General features: G+C 41.9%; 1 protein-coding gene across 1 annotated transcript; it reads right to left on the bottom strand.

Moving 5' to 3' along the window:
- Positions 1-384: 384 nt before the first annotated feature.
- Positions 385-6,532, bottom strand: EMC6 (ER membrane protein complex subunit 6). The gene is made up of 4 exons (XM_080269288.1): positions 6,508-6,532; positions 4,554-4,828; positions 3,558-3,775; positions 385-2,338 (listed from the first exon to the last, which is right to left on the bottom strand). The coding sequence occupies exons 2-3, from the start codon at positions 4,690-4,692 to the stop codon at positions 3,567-3,569; spliced, it is 348 nt and encodes a 115-aa protein (XP_080125414.1). The 5' UTR covers positions 4,693-4,828; positions 6,508-6,532; the 3' UTR covers positions 385-2,338; positions 3,558-3,566.
- Between the last annotated feature and the right edge of the window lie 9,077 nt (positions 6,533-15,609).

Here is a 15,609-nt window from a genome sequence, read left to right as displayed (position 1 = left end):
TACTTCTTTCCTAGGCTAAGCTTTTGTAATCCAGAACATTTAAGCAGTAAGAATCCAACTTAAGTTCTTGGCAGCATTTATATGACAGAAAACACTTGGCCACCTCTTGTTGAATTAAAACCATGGTTAGTTAATGCAAAGCTCTCTCCACCCACAACTTCTGCCACCAGATCACCAAAGCCTGATCTCTTAAGGATATACTGTATAGTACAGTAACCCATGAATTTTAATAGGCCTGAAAGAACCAGATATTAACCAACACAATTGATACTTTTTTTTTTTTTTTTTTTTTTTTGCTGCGAGTGACTTACTCCAGTTGGGTAAAGAGAAAATCCAGATGAATACATTTGTCAGTTTCATTTATTCGTTGACATTTTGCACAAACTAATATCTAAATGTACACATGAAGATCTTGAACCCTCAAACCTCCACTAACAACTTATTTAATTTACACGGCTAATGTCATTTTTTTTTACTCAAAAGAAAGCCTTCAGAGGTTAAAAGGTTAAAGTTGATCATTACTGATAGGACCCAGAAGAGATTGGTGTGTAGCTTATGCCATGGGAGTTGGATTTGCCAATGTTGTTGATGTTCTGATGGCCCCCAGGTTCATCTGGACGTGAACCTGGTGGTCTTTAGGTTTTTGGTCACTTCAACCGAACATTCCCAGAGGTCTTTTATTGAGGTTATGTTGGAAGATTGTCGATAGTGTGATACTGAGGTGCATGAAGTCAGTGTTTTGTGATGTGATGAGCTGCATTACAGTGAGGGGATAGTGAATTGTTTATGAGTTGTCTTTCTGTGCTGGTGCTGAAGAAGAGAAGGTTGATGGGTACGGTACATTGCAGTCTGGCTGGGTGATTATGTCTTTCTGGGAAGGGCAGTTTAAAAGTATCTAGTAGAATTCAAGGAGGGGCTATAACTGAGGGCTTTACATGGCTGTATGTATAGTTTAGTGTTATGTGCAAAAAAAGATGAGGAAGAATGTTTTTGAGGTATTCTGTGTAGTATAGGGAAGTTCATTTTTTACTTTGTGGTGGGGGTGGTGTAATAACTGCAAAAAGGGGATTAATCCCCGAGCTAGACCTCATTAGATCATGTACCCCTGCTAGGGTTACAGGAGAGCACTACCCCTCCCAGCACAGCAGCCACCAGGCAGAGCGCGAACTCGCAACCTCACAATTATGAACCAGACACCCTACCACTGAGCTACCGTGCTCCCTAATAACTGCAAGGGTGGGAGGGAATGTGTGAATTAATTAAATGTGTTGCTCTCATGGCCACTGTGGTCCTTAATGGAGGGTAATTTTTGTTTCTTGGTGAAGTAATCTGAACTAATGGTTTTTGCACAGTATGCCACATTTGAGCCTGAGACAATATTAATGTGACGCAGAGGTCTAGTAGCAACTCTTTCTGACAGTCATGCATCACAGTTACTTGATCATTTCCCCTAGTAACTATAACTATACCATTCATTCATGTGACTGCCACCGGCAAACTATGAATACTTCAAGGTTATCAGTTGTACAATCGCACCTCTGCCACACAGTGATGCTGTCCCAGGTTCAAGTGCTGTTCTTAATGCTTTTTAAATTTTTCCGTGCATATATGATGCACAAAAGTATGACTATACAATACTGTACTTTCTGTCCTCGGTTTTTGTTCTCATGGTACAGTAGTTCCTCTTAACACTTTTGCCTCTGCCATACACAAAAGTGATGCAGGAAATATGGAACTAAAAAATAAAAAAGTTTCCACTATAGCCTATGTGGGCACACACACACACATACACATCCTTTCACCTGGTTGTCTATTAACTTCTTAAACAACTGTGTTGTACAGATTGTAGAAGGTACTGTACATTATGCACAGCAATTTTTCTCTTGTACTGGCCATAATGTACATGCAGAATGGTGCTTATTGGCAGTGGGTGAACAAAGCTACACCTATGACAAGTCATTTTGACAAATGTAGCATAGCACTGCTTCAGACAAATAACAAATTAAGGTTAAACATAAACTCTTCACAATTCATATACCAGTATGTTCTTTTCGATTAATATTATTTTTTCATCAATAAATATAATGGATGATGAAAATGGAGGAACAAAAACATTTTGTAAAATGATGCCATATACCCAGTGTGATTCTCTACAGAACAAAATAATTCTTCCACACCATTTAGCACATGAAGGTATTCCACAGTCAGTTTATTCACTAGTATCAGTATAAATGCTCTTGAACATATCCTGGTTTATCACTGCCATGAGCACTGTAGTGGTGGACCAGCTTCCCACTGTGTAAAAGTTGACTGCTGTCTGCGTGCAAATGAAAGATGTCTGCAAGGAGAGAAAAACAGATATTAATTTTTCGGCATGATGGCATTACTTTTGTTTCACTTTATGGCTTTGGTTTACCAGATGGAAGCTTCCCTCGTCACACTATGTCAGGCAGCATCTGTGTTGAGTCCAATAACCCTGGCCACTTTGAAGGACCTGGTTCCAAGTTATCTTAAATCTACTTCCTGATGCTCTATCCTCCACATTCACACCCATATCTTTTCATTCAATTTTCCTCCTCCCTTCTCTGCACATGTCCAAATCACCTGAGTCTCCCTGTACACACTGGATCACCAGTGAATTAGATTTTTGCTAGTTCCAGTTAATTTTATGCATACAAATATATGGAGCTGATAGGTTCCTCTGAGTTAGGTTGCCAAGTACTAATATGTTGCTGTTGTTTACATAACAGTTTTTCAAGGCTTTGGCCACAGTTGCATGGAGAAGGATGTACCATAATTGTTAACATTACTGAGAGGATGGGCTATGCTTTAATCAGAGGGATATAGGTCCTAAGATTCTTGGATAATAACCCTCTCATTGTTGTTTCATCTCTAATATTTAATTCCTGCAGATGCCATACACGTATTCAGCTGAGTCATAAGAGAGTGAGTGTTAATACTGTCACCATTAATCCTCTCATAGTCAAGATAGCTCTTGTATTCTATCTCAGTTAACACCAAATTATATTATCAAGCTGAGAGTGTGATATAGTAGTTAGCTTGGTACCGGACAGAATGGCTCCATGTCACAAATTTCTGTAAAGCATACTGTATATAAAGCATAACAAAAGGAGGGATGGTTTGCCTGTGAGATGGAACTGAGAATATCAGACTTGAATGGAGCATTTCGATAACAAAACAAAAATAGGGATAGTTTGCTTGTGAGATGGAGCTGAGAACATCAGGCTTGAATGACGCATATAAATAACAAAGCAAAAATAGGGACAGATTGCCTAAGAGATGGAGTCGAGAATATCAGACGAATGGTGAGAATTGGATGCGTGGTCCATTTCACTGCCCACCTTGTTGACTGCTCTGTTTATGTGCTTTCCCATTTCTGTATTCTACCATCCCCATTTAATATTAAAGGGGAAGAAAGTGGTCGTGAGGTGACAGAAGTGATGGTGATTATGTTGATGGTACTGATGATGATGATGCTGGTGAAAATGATGACAAGGATAATGGTTATGCTGCTGTGAGACAAACCAGATATGTACCGCTTGAACTCAGTATACATGGACCATGCCATAGAGGAAAGTCCAGCACAGGATATACGTGAAAAGTCCCGAGAAGATGCCACTGGTGAGGAGACTTTGGCGACTGACGAAGAACCTCTGCCACCTTGCTCCGGCCTTTATCAGCAGCAGCACCCACAGCATCAGACCCGCACCCAGGAAGAACAGGAATCCATACAGTCCCGTTAGACCCAGGAGACCTGAAATACAGGAGACACAGTTAGGAGCAATGAAAGTTAAAGCTACAGCCTCCAATCCTGTTATAGTACTGTACTTACAAGCACAGCCACAGCATTAACCTGGCACCCAAGAAGAACAGGAACCCAAGCAGCCCCACCAAATCCAGCAGACCTGACATAAAGGATGCACACTCTTTGCCAAAAAAAGGAAAAAACCCCAGTGTGACTGACAATGAAAACACAAAAACCGTTCCCCAGAATACAACATATACCGTAATGTAATACACAATATGTACTCTTAGTATAACTGGATGCCTGCATCCAGAGGCTTGAGACCTGTATAATTTTGATGGGTACTAGCAAGAAAGTGAACCAGCAAGGAAGTGAAGTGCGGCAACAAGCTTGGTAACTTGCTGCACAATCATCGCTCTTAGGCAGGAAACTGCCACACGGAAACAGAATCAGTCCAAGTTGAGATCTATAAACTGTTCCAAATCTTATTAAACATCATATAATTCTTTTTTCCCGACAGCTTCCAATAACTGTTGGGAAGTAATTAGCTCACTTTGGCACTTGGATTGGCTCTATGTCCATAGAAAACATCTGCTGTACTATGGCCAATCTGAATATGGGGATTCGTTATCAGAATGCATGGCATCACTGTTATATATGTATTTATATGTTTCTGTTTTCACTTAAAGTAGCATATTGGCTGGAATCATATTAAAATGCACATTAAGCATGGAGGGGATATATCAGTAAATAAGATATTTATTATATCCCTCCCTAGTATACTCACCAGCTGTGGCTCCTGAGAGGGCAGCCATGGAAGTCCGGCAGTACTCTATGACAGCCAGGTTGTTGCGTACTGCCACATCACTGTACGCCACCACCTCACCCGTCCCTCGATCCACACGCGTCCTCACTCGTCCCGACATAATTTCAGACTTGTTATTGTATCGGGCTATCTCACACCTCACTCAGGTTTCAGTGGCGCAAAATAGTAATCTAATGCTTTCTCCCTCGTCACTCCACCTTACTGATCCTTCTTTTGTGTTCTGATGCTTCTTTATGCTGTAAACAGAATTTCTACGTTAGAGAGAAACCGGACTCAGAAGTACAGTATATGCATCAATAAATTTTACACACGATAATGCTGCAACGTTCTTGGGCATTTATGGTACTGAAGCTAATTGAAAAAATCTTAGGTAAAAATATCTTAAGTTTAATATTCATGTAACGAAACACAATAACCAGTATATATTTCTGCACTCAGCCCTGATGAATGGAAATAAATGAAATTCATTAGCTCTTGTCAAAATTTTGAAGCAGCTGCTTTTAATTACAGTTCAGTACATAAATCATATACAGTACTGTATATATTAAACGAACTCAGCTGCTTGTCTGCTGATGCATTAAAAAAATGAATGCAAAAATGCCCATGTCAGTTCTTCAGACAAGTATGGTACAGTATTACAGTAACTTACTGAGCTATGCAGCTGTGACCAGTATGTATGCAATATTTTTTACTTAAATTTTTTAGTGTTGCAAAAGTCTGTCCATGACAGACAAATCAGAAAGATCAACTGGGAGCCCTTGTCTTAAGCCATTTATAATAGAATGTGACTCCACGAGAAGTTAGCAGGGCAGAAATAACAAATACAATAGTAAGGGCACTAAAGCTAGGCTTCTTCATGGCAGCAGTAGCATCCTGTTAGAAATTACTGGTTTATTCAGACCCCAAACCCATTCATCCTCAAGTAATTCTTGTTAGGTCTGGTTAATTAAGTATGGGTTAAGTGTGGTTAAGTTAAACTAATTTAAGTTAGGTTTTGTTAGTCGGGATAATATTGGTATGGCTGGTGACCAACATCTTGGGGCCAAATCGACCAGAAAGCCGAACGTGGTGGGTAGCCATTTGCTGTGGTCAGAGTTTTTAAAAATTATGAGGTTGGAAAATTAGCAAATACAGGATAATGCATTCCTGCAGCCTTTTACAGAATCACTATGATAATTAGGCTGTCATTTACTAAGAAAATACTTTGGAAATTATATGCCTGGAAGCTCTCTTACATTTTCACCAAGTGCATATAAAATGCCGGTAACTTGTGTTCTCTACTGCTCGTTTTGTGACTTTTTGATACTTAACCTATTCTAATCCAACTTCAACTAACCTACAAGGACAGTGTTGTTTTGGATAATTACCCTATGAAGCATCTGCTTGGTTCCAAGGTTGCAGTTTTGGCTATTGGTAAATTTGAAGTTTCAGACATTATCTGCAAATCTGATGTTTCAGACATTACTGTATTGGTAAATTTGTAGTTTCAGAGTCAAGGTTAGCCTGATTGCTTTGTCAACCCTAATCTAACCTTAAAACTAACCTATCGATAATATCTAATCTAACCTAAAATTTTTAAACAGGTGGCATAACTATCTGAAAACGGCAAAAACACCCAGTTCTACAGTTTGCCTGGTTAGGTCTTGTTAGCAATCGTATCAGTGCATAAAATTAAAAAATACATCCACAATAATCAATTAAGGATTAATGTACGCTAGGATAGTATAAATATTAAACATTTCTGCAAAAATAAGGTGGGACTTTCCACCACTGTTTGGAAAAAAATAATTAACAATCCGTAGGTCTGAATATTAGCCCAATCCGTAGGTCTGAATATTAGCCTTGGCCGATGCATACAAGCCCAGCGTCCATTTGCTAGATTCAGTGACCTTAGTAATAAGTGGGAAGTACTCACATGTAATTAATATGGTAACGAAGTCCATAGATGGGTTGCAGACTCAGCTGACAGGAGGAGGTAGTAATGGCTGATCTCGGTTGCCGTTGTTCTCGTATGTGGTTCGTTTTATTTATTTGTATCGCTAGTAAATACCGCTTCCTGCCGAGTTTTACATGGTTTTTACAATTCTGTGGGCTAAAGTGGCATCAGTTTATATTTTAGCGCATTTTCCCAGTGGTATTTGTTTGTTTACAGTCGATGTTCTACGAATAGGGACGGTAGGTGTTCTTTTTCTTGGTGGAGAACGTTGTGTCTGGATTGCCGCACAGACTATGGTATATTATATTAGCATCCTCCATCGTAATACTGGTTAGTGTAAATGGACAGATATTGTAGGTTCTCAATTATAGGATATAAGAACAATAAATTAACCTTACCGTACAGGGTTCATCTCTTCGTCTCTGACAGTCCATTCTGTCCGTCTTTTTTCTTTCACTCTCCCACCCCATTTACTTTTTCCCATTATTTTCTAAAATCAGTGAAATAAAGTGCAGGATGCTTGGTACTATGTAGGGATGAATATCGTACTCCGGGATGAAAGCTTATATGAGTAAACCCTTAAATCTTGGAATTTCATGTTCCTTCATTACGTATATATATTTCCATCCCTCCTCTCGTCTCACTCTCGTTCCATCTTCATTCATTCGTTTTCCTCCCTTTACTCTTAACAGTTCCCAGTGTTCCCTGTTTATCCTTCTCCTTCCACCATTATTCATTCTTCCTTCTCTCCCTTTTCTTTACCCTTCACAGTTCCTCATATTCTCCATCTCTTTCTCTCCCATTCGCCATCCTCCTGCCTCTTTATCGCCTCGGACTCTTGTTCTCTGATTCTCTTTCCATTTTCACATAATCCTGGTTTTTCTTCTTTTATTCCTTTCATAGATTATATATATATATATATATATATATATATATATATATATATATATATATATATATATATATATATATATATATATATACAGAACCGAAATCTGTGATAGTATTTCTTCTTTTCCCTTTATTTCTGTTTCTTCTGTTAGTCTCGTACACCAAACAGTAGTAGTAGTAGTAGTAGTAAAACTCATCCAGCCTCAAAGCTGCACTTGTGGTAGTAGTTTTTATTTTTTATGTACATATAATAAGGTTATGTTACACGGTTATATACACTATTATATTACATGTATACAATTCTTAAAGTACAGTACCCTCCCACTTTGTGCTTTAAGCCGGTTAAGCATTTTCATTACTGTACTAAGCTGTGAATAGCACATCTCTCAGTTTTACCGGTACACCCCCTATCACCGGTACTTCCATACTTCACAGTCCTTACCGGTACAACTGTTATTATCGGTATACTGGTACTATCCCGGTTCAGTCTTTATTGGGACATTCACCTGTCTCTGGTACTTCTCCGGTACATCCCAGCGGTTCATGGTCTTTACCGGTACACTCACTTACCCGGTATTTCCCTGGTACATTCCTTTATTACCGGTATATTGGTACTTCCCTGGTTCATAGTGTACCAGTACAACCTCTTACCAACATTTCCGCGCTACACCCCCACTACCGGTACTTCCCCGGTCCATAGTGTTCCCGGTACACCCTCCGGTTCTTCTCCAGGAATTGCTGTATCGCTCCAGCCACATCTTCGTAGTCGCGCTCGTCAGGTCTGTTAGCGGGAGAGTTAAGTAGCTAGTTAGTCAGGTAGTAGTAGTAGTAATGGTGATGGTGGTAGCAGAAGTAGTAGTAGGAGCAGTAGTGGTGATGGTGGTGGTAGTAGAAGTAGTTGTAGTGGTAGTAGCAGTAATACTTAAGCAGTCATCTATATACTGTTTGTAGTCATAGGGTATACGCTTTCGAACTAAGAAATTGAACGTTGTGTGTGTGTGTGTAATTCACCGGGTCGGTCAGGATCACTTGATGGTCGTGATCGTCAGCTTTTACCCTCCCAGAAGGGAGCTGAGAGCTCATATAGTCCGATCTAAGGGCAAGGCTGTGACCTTCACACACGCACACACCCGTCCCCTTGCTCAAGGGGGACAGTAACCACCCACTTCGTCAGTGAAACTTCTTCGCAACCTGAGCGAGGCGCGAACTCCCGTCAACCAGTTGTGTGTGTGTGTGTGTGTGTGTGTGTGTGTGTGTGTGTGTGTGTGTGTGGACGAAAATAACGTCACAGAGCACACCATATATCTGAGCGCTAGAGTTGCCAAACAGTACACACAGTATACAGCTTGTGGTAAATTTACTTAAGGAATATTAAGCAGGTGTGCAAGGGTCGTCCTTCATTAGATTGAATCCAGTGCCGTGTAGGCCTCTGTGCAGCACGTACTGGTAAAATATTCCTGCCATCTCAAGGTTGACAACTTCGCATACTCGCTTGGGGGCAAATATTCTCTCTCACCCTTCTTTGGTCATTTTCTTTCCGTGTGTGGTTAGGGAGGTGCCTGGTACAGCACATCTTGAATCGCCTTCACGTGTGGTCTGGTACACATACATACATACATACTGGTATGTATGCACACACACACTGGACAAGTGTGTGTGTGTGTATATATATATATATATATATATATATATATATATATATATATATATATATATATATATATATATATATATATATATAAAACACGTAGTATACTATCTATCTATCTATCTATCTATAGCCCGACGCCCTAATCCCGCAAAGGGTGGCCGCAGACAAAACGCCTCCAAGTCGCTCTGTCACCCACCATTTGACTACCCTCCCCCAACTCACCCCCTCCCTCATATACCTCTCAACTCCATCCCTCCACCTCATCCTTGGTCTACCTCTCCCTCTCCCTCCTCCCACCTCACCCACATACACCCTCTTAGTCAGTCTTTCATTCGTAGTATACACTTGCATAAATATGCACACAACACGCATGCTCACATATACTGTACAGACACATATATTCGTATCTGTCAATCAGTTTATCTCTGTCGTCTCCAGTATTTACACACACACACACACACACACACACAAACACACACTACGGCCCGCAATCCAGTTGGTGTCAGGCGGTGGAATGTTTTGTTTGTTTGTGTGTGTGTGTGTGTGTGTGTGTGTGTGTGTGTGTGTGTGTGTGTGTGTGTAAATACTGGAGACGATAGAGACACGGTGTAAATACAAACAATGGTGTCATTACATTGCATCAGTACAGCCTTGCAGTATTGGAGCTTTTACGTGTGTTGATTAATATTACCTGGTGTCTGCAAAAATAAATATAATGAATAAATAAATTAAATCATCATGATGGTGAGAGGATAAGCAACATGTATTTACACACACACACACACACACACACACACACACACACACACACACACACACACACACACACGGCTTTTATTTAGCTTATGAGAGACCTACTGAATGGAGGCTAAAAATATACGGGAATCTCATATCGTAATTGTCTTATAGCCTACCTAATGACGAAAAGACGGGGACATCTTTCAGAATATATATGTAAAAAAAATAAGAGGGTGTATGAAGGTGAAGTGGAGGGAGGGAAAGAGAGGGGAAGGCCGAGGATGAGATGGAAGGATGGAGTAGAGAGGTGTATGAGGGAGGGGGGAGTGAGTTGGGGGGAGGGCAGTCAAATGGTGGGTGACAGCGACTTGGAGGCGTTTTGTCTGCGGCCACCCTTTGCGGAATTAGGGCGTCGGGCTATAGATAGATCGATAGATAAAAAAATAAATAATACACCTGTTGAATATGCATCTCATGAGACAGAAGGATTTATATAACATACAGTAAGGTGTAATAAGCAGAATAATTCGCCTAGGAAAAGGTGTTAGGGAGCTCCCTTAAGAATATACACCTTGGCGCTGAAGGGGTTGGCATTTGAGTTCGTATTCTCGTCGGTTAAGGAAGCTCCCTGACACGTTTTCTTAAGCGATTTATTTAGCTTATTTACACCATCATGTTATATAAATCTTTCTAATATTGCTGTACCCCACATAACGTACAAAAGCTCCCTAACACCTTTTCCCAAGTGATTTATTTTGCTTTTTACACCATCGTGTTATGTGTTATATAAATCCTTCTGACACTGCCATACTCCTCCTAAGTAACGCACAAAACGTAACGTCTTTTCCGAAGCGATTTTTTTGTTTATTACACCTTACTCTCATTTTACTTGTTAGAAAAAATCTGACACTTCCATACTCCTCATAAGTGACGTGCAAAAGCTCCCTAACACCTTTTTTGAAGCGATTTATTTTATTACACCTTATTCTCATTTTACGTGTTAAGTAAACCCTTCTAATATATCTATTCTCCACACACACACAACGTACAAAAGGACATTAACCAGCCATATGCATAAATAAATCGCTGAGTAACGTGCAAAAGGATATTAACCAGCCGTATTCAAAAACAAATCTCTGAGTTACGTACAGAAGGATATTAACCAGACAAATCCAAAAATAAATCGCTGGGCAAACGGTGCTAGGAAGCCATACCCGACGAAATAATGGGTCCTGGACGTGCTAGGATTTTTGTTTCCAAGTAAAATTATCTTTAGTTAAAATGAAGGAGAATGATAATAATTGGTGACATAAAATCGTTTGACGCTCCCTGAAATTGGATGTATTTTTGGTGTTAGTGGAGAGGTTATGCATCTGGGGTGGTGATGGTGATGATGATGATGATGGTGATGATGATGGGTTATATGATAATGATGTGGAGGAGGAGAAGAAGATGATGATGATGATAATGATGATAATGTGATGATGATGAGGAGGAGAAGAAGAAGTTGATGGTGATGATGATGAAGACGACGACAATGATGATGATGATCATGAGGAAGAGGAGGAGGAGGAAGATGAAGATGATGGTGATGAAAATGACATTGATGACGACGAGGACAGGGACGATGATGATGATGATGATAATGATGATAACAACAGTGACGATGATGATGATGGCGATGCATAATGGGGTAACAAACATAATTAATTCCGTGTCTTCTCTTGTGTACGTATGTGTGTGCGCGCCTGTGTACGGAACAAAACGAGCATAAGTGCACATGACTCAACCGAAATAAGTCATGATACCGTTAGTGCTACTGTCAATGGTTATGTTGTTTTACGTGTGTGCGTGCGTGTATGTATGTGTGTGTGTGTGTGTGTGTGTGTGTGTGTGTGTGTGTGTGTGTGTGTGTGTGTATGTGTGTGTGTGTCTAAGAGAGAGAGAGAGAGAGAGAGAGAGAGAGAGAGAGAGAGAGAGAGAGAGAGAGAGTAAACAGATAGAGAGACTGATGGACATAGATAAACATAGGAGAGAGAGAGAGAGAGTAAACAGATAGAGAGACTGATGGACATAGATAAACATAGGAGAGAGAGAGAGAGAGAGAGAGACAGCACCACTAACCTACCTATACACCTGTTAGCATCTACACATAATTATTACCTGTAGCCTCAAACTCTCTTGGGAACTGGGTTGGTCTAGTTTCCTGATCGATGGAGAGGTGGAGGGAGTGGAGGAGTAGGTGGAGGGAGTGGAGGAGTAGGTGGAGAGTGGAGGAGTGGGCGGAGAGGGTGTTGGAGAGAGTGGAGGGAGTGGATGGTAAGGGTGGATGCTGGTGAAGAGGAAAAGGTTGATGATGATGATGAAGAGGAGGAGAGAGAGAGAGAGAGAGAGAGAGAGAGAGAGAGAGAGAGTTTAAACTGAGACAGGAAGCATAGAGAGGAAGAATGTGGAGAAAGTGAATGGAGTGGAGAGGAAAATGATAGGCAGACAGAGAGACAGACAGAACGTGGCGAAAACAGACAGAATAAGCCAGACAAAAGTAGATCCATACTCACATGCCCTTCTTCACCCTCCTCTGAGTACCCCCTCGCAGAAGTACAGTGGCTGCGATACCCGCGGCCACGATAAATGAAAACGCACTTAACAGAAACATCGGCAGGTTTCCTATCACCGGGCTTCTGCTGGCCCCGGAGATGAACAGGCGGGAGTGGGATGCGTTCTCCTGTTCCTCTCGCTGTCTTGTGGCTCTCTGTTGCTCTTCCGTGGCCCCCTGTTGCTGTTCTGGGGTTATATTTTGTTTTTCTGGGTGTGTGTGCAGCTGGGTTGACGGTTCCTGTAAGAGACGCGAGTTTGCCGTGTTCTGCTCTTCTCCTGGTTGTTCTGGGGCTCTGTGCTGCTGTTCTGGGGCACTGTGCTGCTGTTCTGGGTGTCTGCGCAGCTGTTCGAAGGGTTTGTGCTGCTCCTGTGTGGATTTGTGCAACTGACTTGAAGGTTTGTGAAAGAGACGCGAGTGTGTGGTGTTCTGCTCTTCTCCTGGCTGTTCTTGGGATCTCTGCAGCTGTTCTGGGGCTCTGTTCTGCTGTTCTGGGTGTCTGTGCAGCTGTATTAGGGTTCTGTGTAGCTGATTAGGGGGATTTTGCTGTTTTTCTAGGGGTCTTTCTAACTCCTGTGGCTTATATTCGTTTGGTTGTGATGGAGACGAAATGCTGTGGAGGGTTTGAAGGTCCTCTCGCTGTTCTGAGTAGTTTTGCTGTGACTGCTGTGACGAGGAGTTTCTGTGCTGTTCCTGTCGTTGCTGTGGAGGCCTATGGAGCTGCTCTTGGGGTCTGTGCAGCTGTTGTGAGGAGCTGTGCGTCGTCTGTGAGGTATTTCCGTTTTGCTGTGAGAGGGGCGAGTTGTATGTAAAGTATTTTTGCTCTTCTAACTGATGGTAATTGTGTGGTTGCTGTGGTGGTGGGGCGTGTCTGTGGGATGGTTGCTGTGGTGTTGGGGCGTGTCTGTGGTCCTGCTGTGCCTGTGCTGTGATGTCCCCCGCCGCCACAGCCACAGCCACCGCCGCAGCCAGCACAAAACTCGCGACCACTCCTGCAGAAACGGGGCGTAAAGAAAAATGAGCACAATAATTGGTTTTGTGGCGTGCGTAGTGTGGGGGGAAGGTGGGGAGAAAAAGGTAGAGATAGAGGGTGGGAAGAAGGTGGAGAAGAGAGTAGGGAGGGAAGGAAGGAAGTAGGGAGAAGGGAAGGAAGGAGAAGGGAGGGAAGGAAGGAAGGAAGGAGGAGGGAGGAGGGAAGGAAGGAAGGAAGGAGGGAGGGAAGGAAGGATGGAGGGAAGGAAGGAAGTAGGGAGAAGGGAGGTAGGGATGGAGAGGAGAGAAAATGACTTGTAGGAAAGGGTGAAGGATGGAGGAGGGAATGTAGGAGTGTGTTGGAAAGGGGTAGAGAGAGAGAGAGAGAGAGAGTACTGTACTACCCCTGGCTCTTCGTCATCATTTTCTTCCGTTACAGCTCTCTTTAAGTACACCATTTTCCACTACCATCATTGTCAGAGAGAGAGAGAGAGAGAGGGAGAGGTAGATGGATATTGACATAGATAGAGAAATGGAGGTTGATGCAGAGATTGATAGGTAAAGACTGATATAGATGGGTAGAGAGAGAGAGAGAGAGAGAGAGAGAGAGAGAGTATGCACACACACATTCCTCTCAGACCAGCTTAACCTTGAAACATCTGTCGCACGCAAAAATTAGGGTGTGGTTGCACGCAAATTTGGGGTGTATTTGAGTGCGTTTGCGTGTGTTTGTATATGAGTGTGTGTGTGCTTGTGTTTGGGTGCTTTGATGTGTTTGAGTGTATTTGAGTGCGTTTGTATGTGTGTGCTTGTGTTTGAGTGGGTTTGTGTGTTTGCATGTGTTTGAGTGTGCTTGCTTGTTTGTTTGAGTGTGTTGGTGTGTTTGGGTGTTTGAATATGTATGCGTGTTTGAGTGTGTTTGTGTATTTGAGTGAGCTTGAGTGTGACTGTGCGGAATTCATGTTAAAGCTGCAGGTATATCAGAGAGAGAGAGAGAGAGAGAGAGAGAGAGAGAGATTTTGTCATCTTGTGCTTGTCTGCCTGTGTGTGTGTGTGTGTGTGTGTGTGTGTGTGTGAGAGAGAGAGAGAGAGAGAGAGAGAGAGAGAGAGAATATATGTCAGTTCAGTTAATGTATTGATATTAAATTAGGGACCTTTCCGGTACAATTATGGTTTCCGGTAAAATAAATGTAATTAGTTAACTTTCTCCTCAACTACATTCAATAAGTGATTTAGCCTAAAGACACCACCCCCCTCTTTCCTCCATCTTGCATTGTATCTCTGCTCGTTCTTACTCTCCTTCTGCCATTCACCTCACTCATGCTCTCGTAGTCAGTCTCTTACGCCACTTCATACTCATTCAGTCCCTCACTTCATACTCATACACTTCTAGTCAGTCTCTCACTTCATTCCCCATACGCTCTCCTTGTCAGTCTCTCACTCTGCCATACTCTCATAGTCTGTCATTCTCCTTCATTCTCACACACTCAAGATCACAGTCACTCTTACTCTCCCAGTCACTCTCACTCTTCTTCCTTATACACTCTCCTTGTCAGTCTCTCGCATTTTTTAGTCTCTCCATTACCACCTGCCCAATCCCTTCAGACTCTCTCTCTCTCTCTCTCTCTCTCTCTCTCTCTCTCTCTCTCTCTCTCTCTCTCACACACACACACACACACACACACACACACACACACACACACACACACACAGCATCTCAATAGTCCACATTTTTCCCATACGAAAAAGTGTTCAAATTGTCAACAAACCGGGTCTGCATCCCCATCAGTGCCTCCCTAACACCTCTTCCTAAGCGATTTATTTTACTTAGTACATCTTGCCGTCCTCTTCTGTGTTCCTTCAACCATTCCAATATCACCTTACTCTGCACAAACAACGTACGAACGATATTAGCCAACCGTATAAAAAATAAATCGCTAAGGAAGAGGTGTTAGGGAGCTTCCTCAACCGACAAGAATACGGGTTCAGGTTCCGAATTCTAGCCGTGTAAGTAACCTTCCTAACACCTCTTCCTTAGCGATTTATTTTAGGATATTGCTAGTTAATATCCTCTTCCAAGTTTCCTGTGCAGAGTATGGCGAAAGTAGAATTATTTATGTAACATGGATAACGACAGTAAGGTGTAATAAGCAAAATAAATCGCTTAGGAAAAGGTGTGAGGGAGATTCCAACGCCTTTAGTGTTAAAATAATTGTGTGTGTGTGTGTGTGTG

The sequence above is a fragment of the Coenobita brevimanus genome, chromosome 33, assembly GCF_032717465.1.
Source record: "Coenobita brevimanus isolate Jiangsu-jjx chromosome 33, ASM3271746v2, whole genome shotgun sequence".
NCBI lineage: Eukaryota > Metazoa > Arthropoda > Malacostraca > Decapoda > Coenobitidae > Coenobita > Coenobita brevimanus.
Note: the sequence above shows the minus strand (reverse complement) of the source record. Positions and strands in the feature narration are given on the sequence as shown.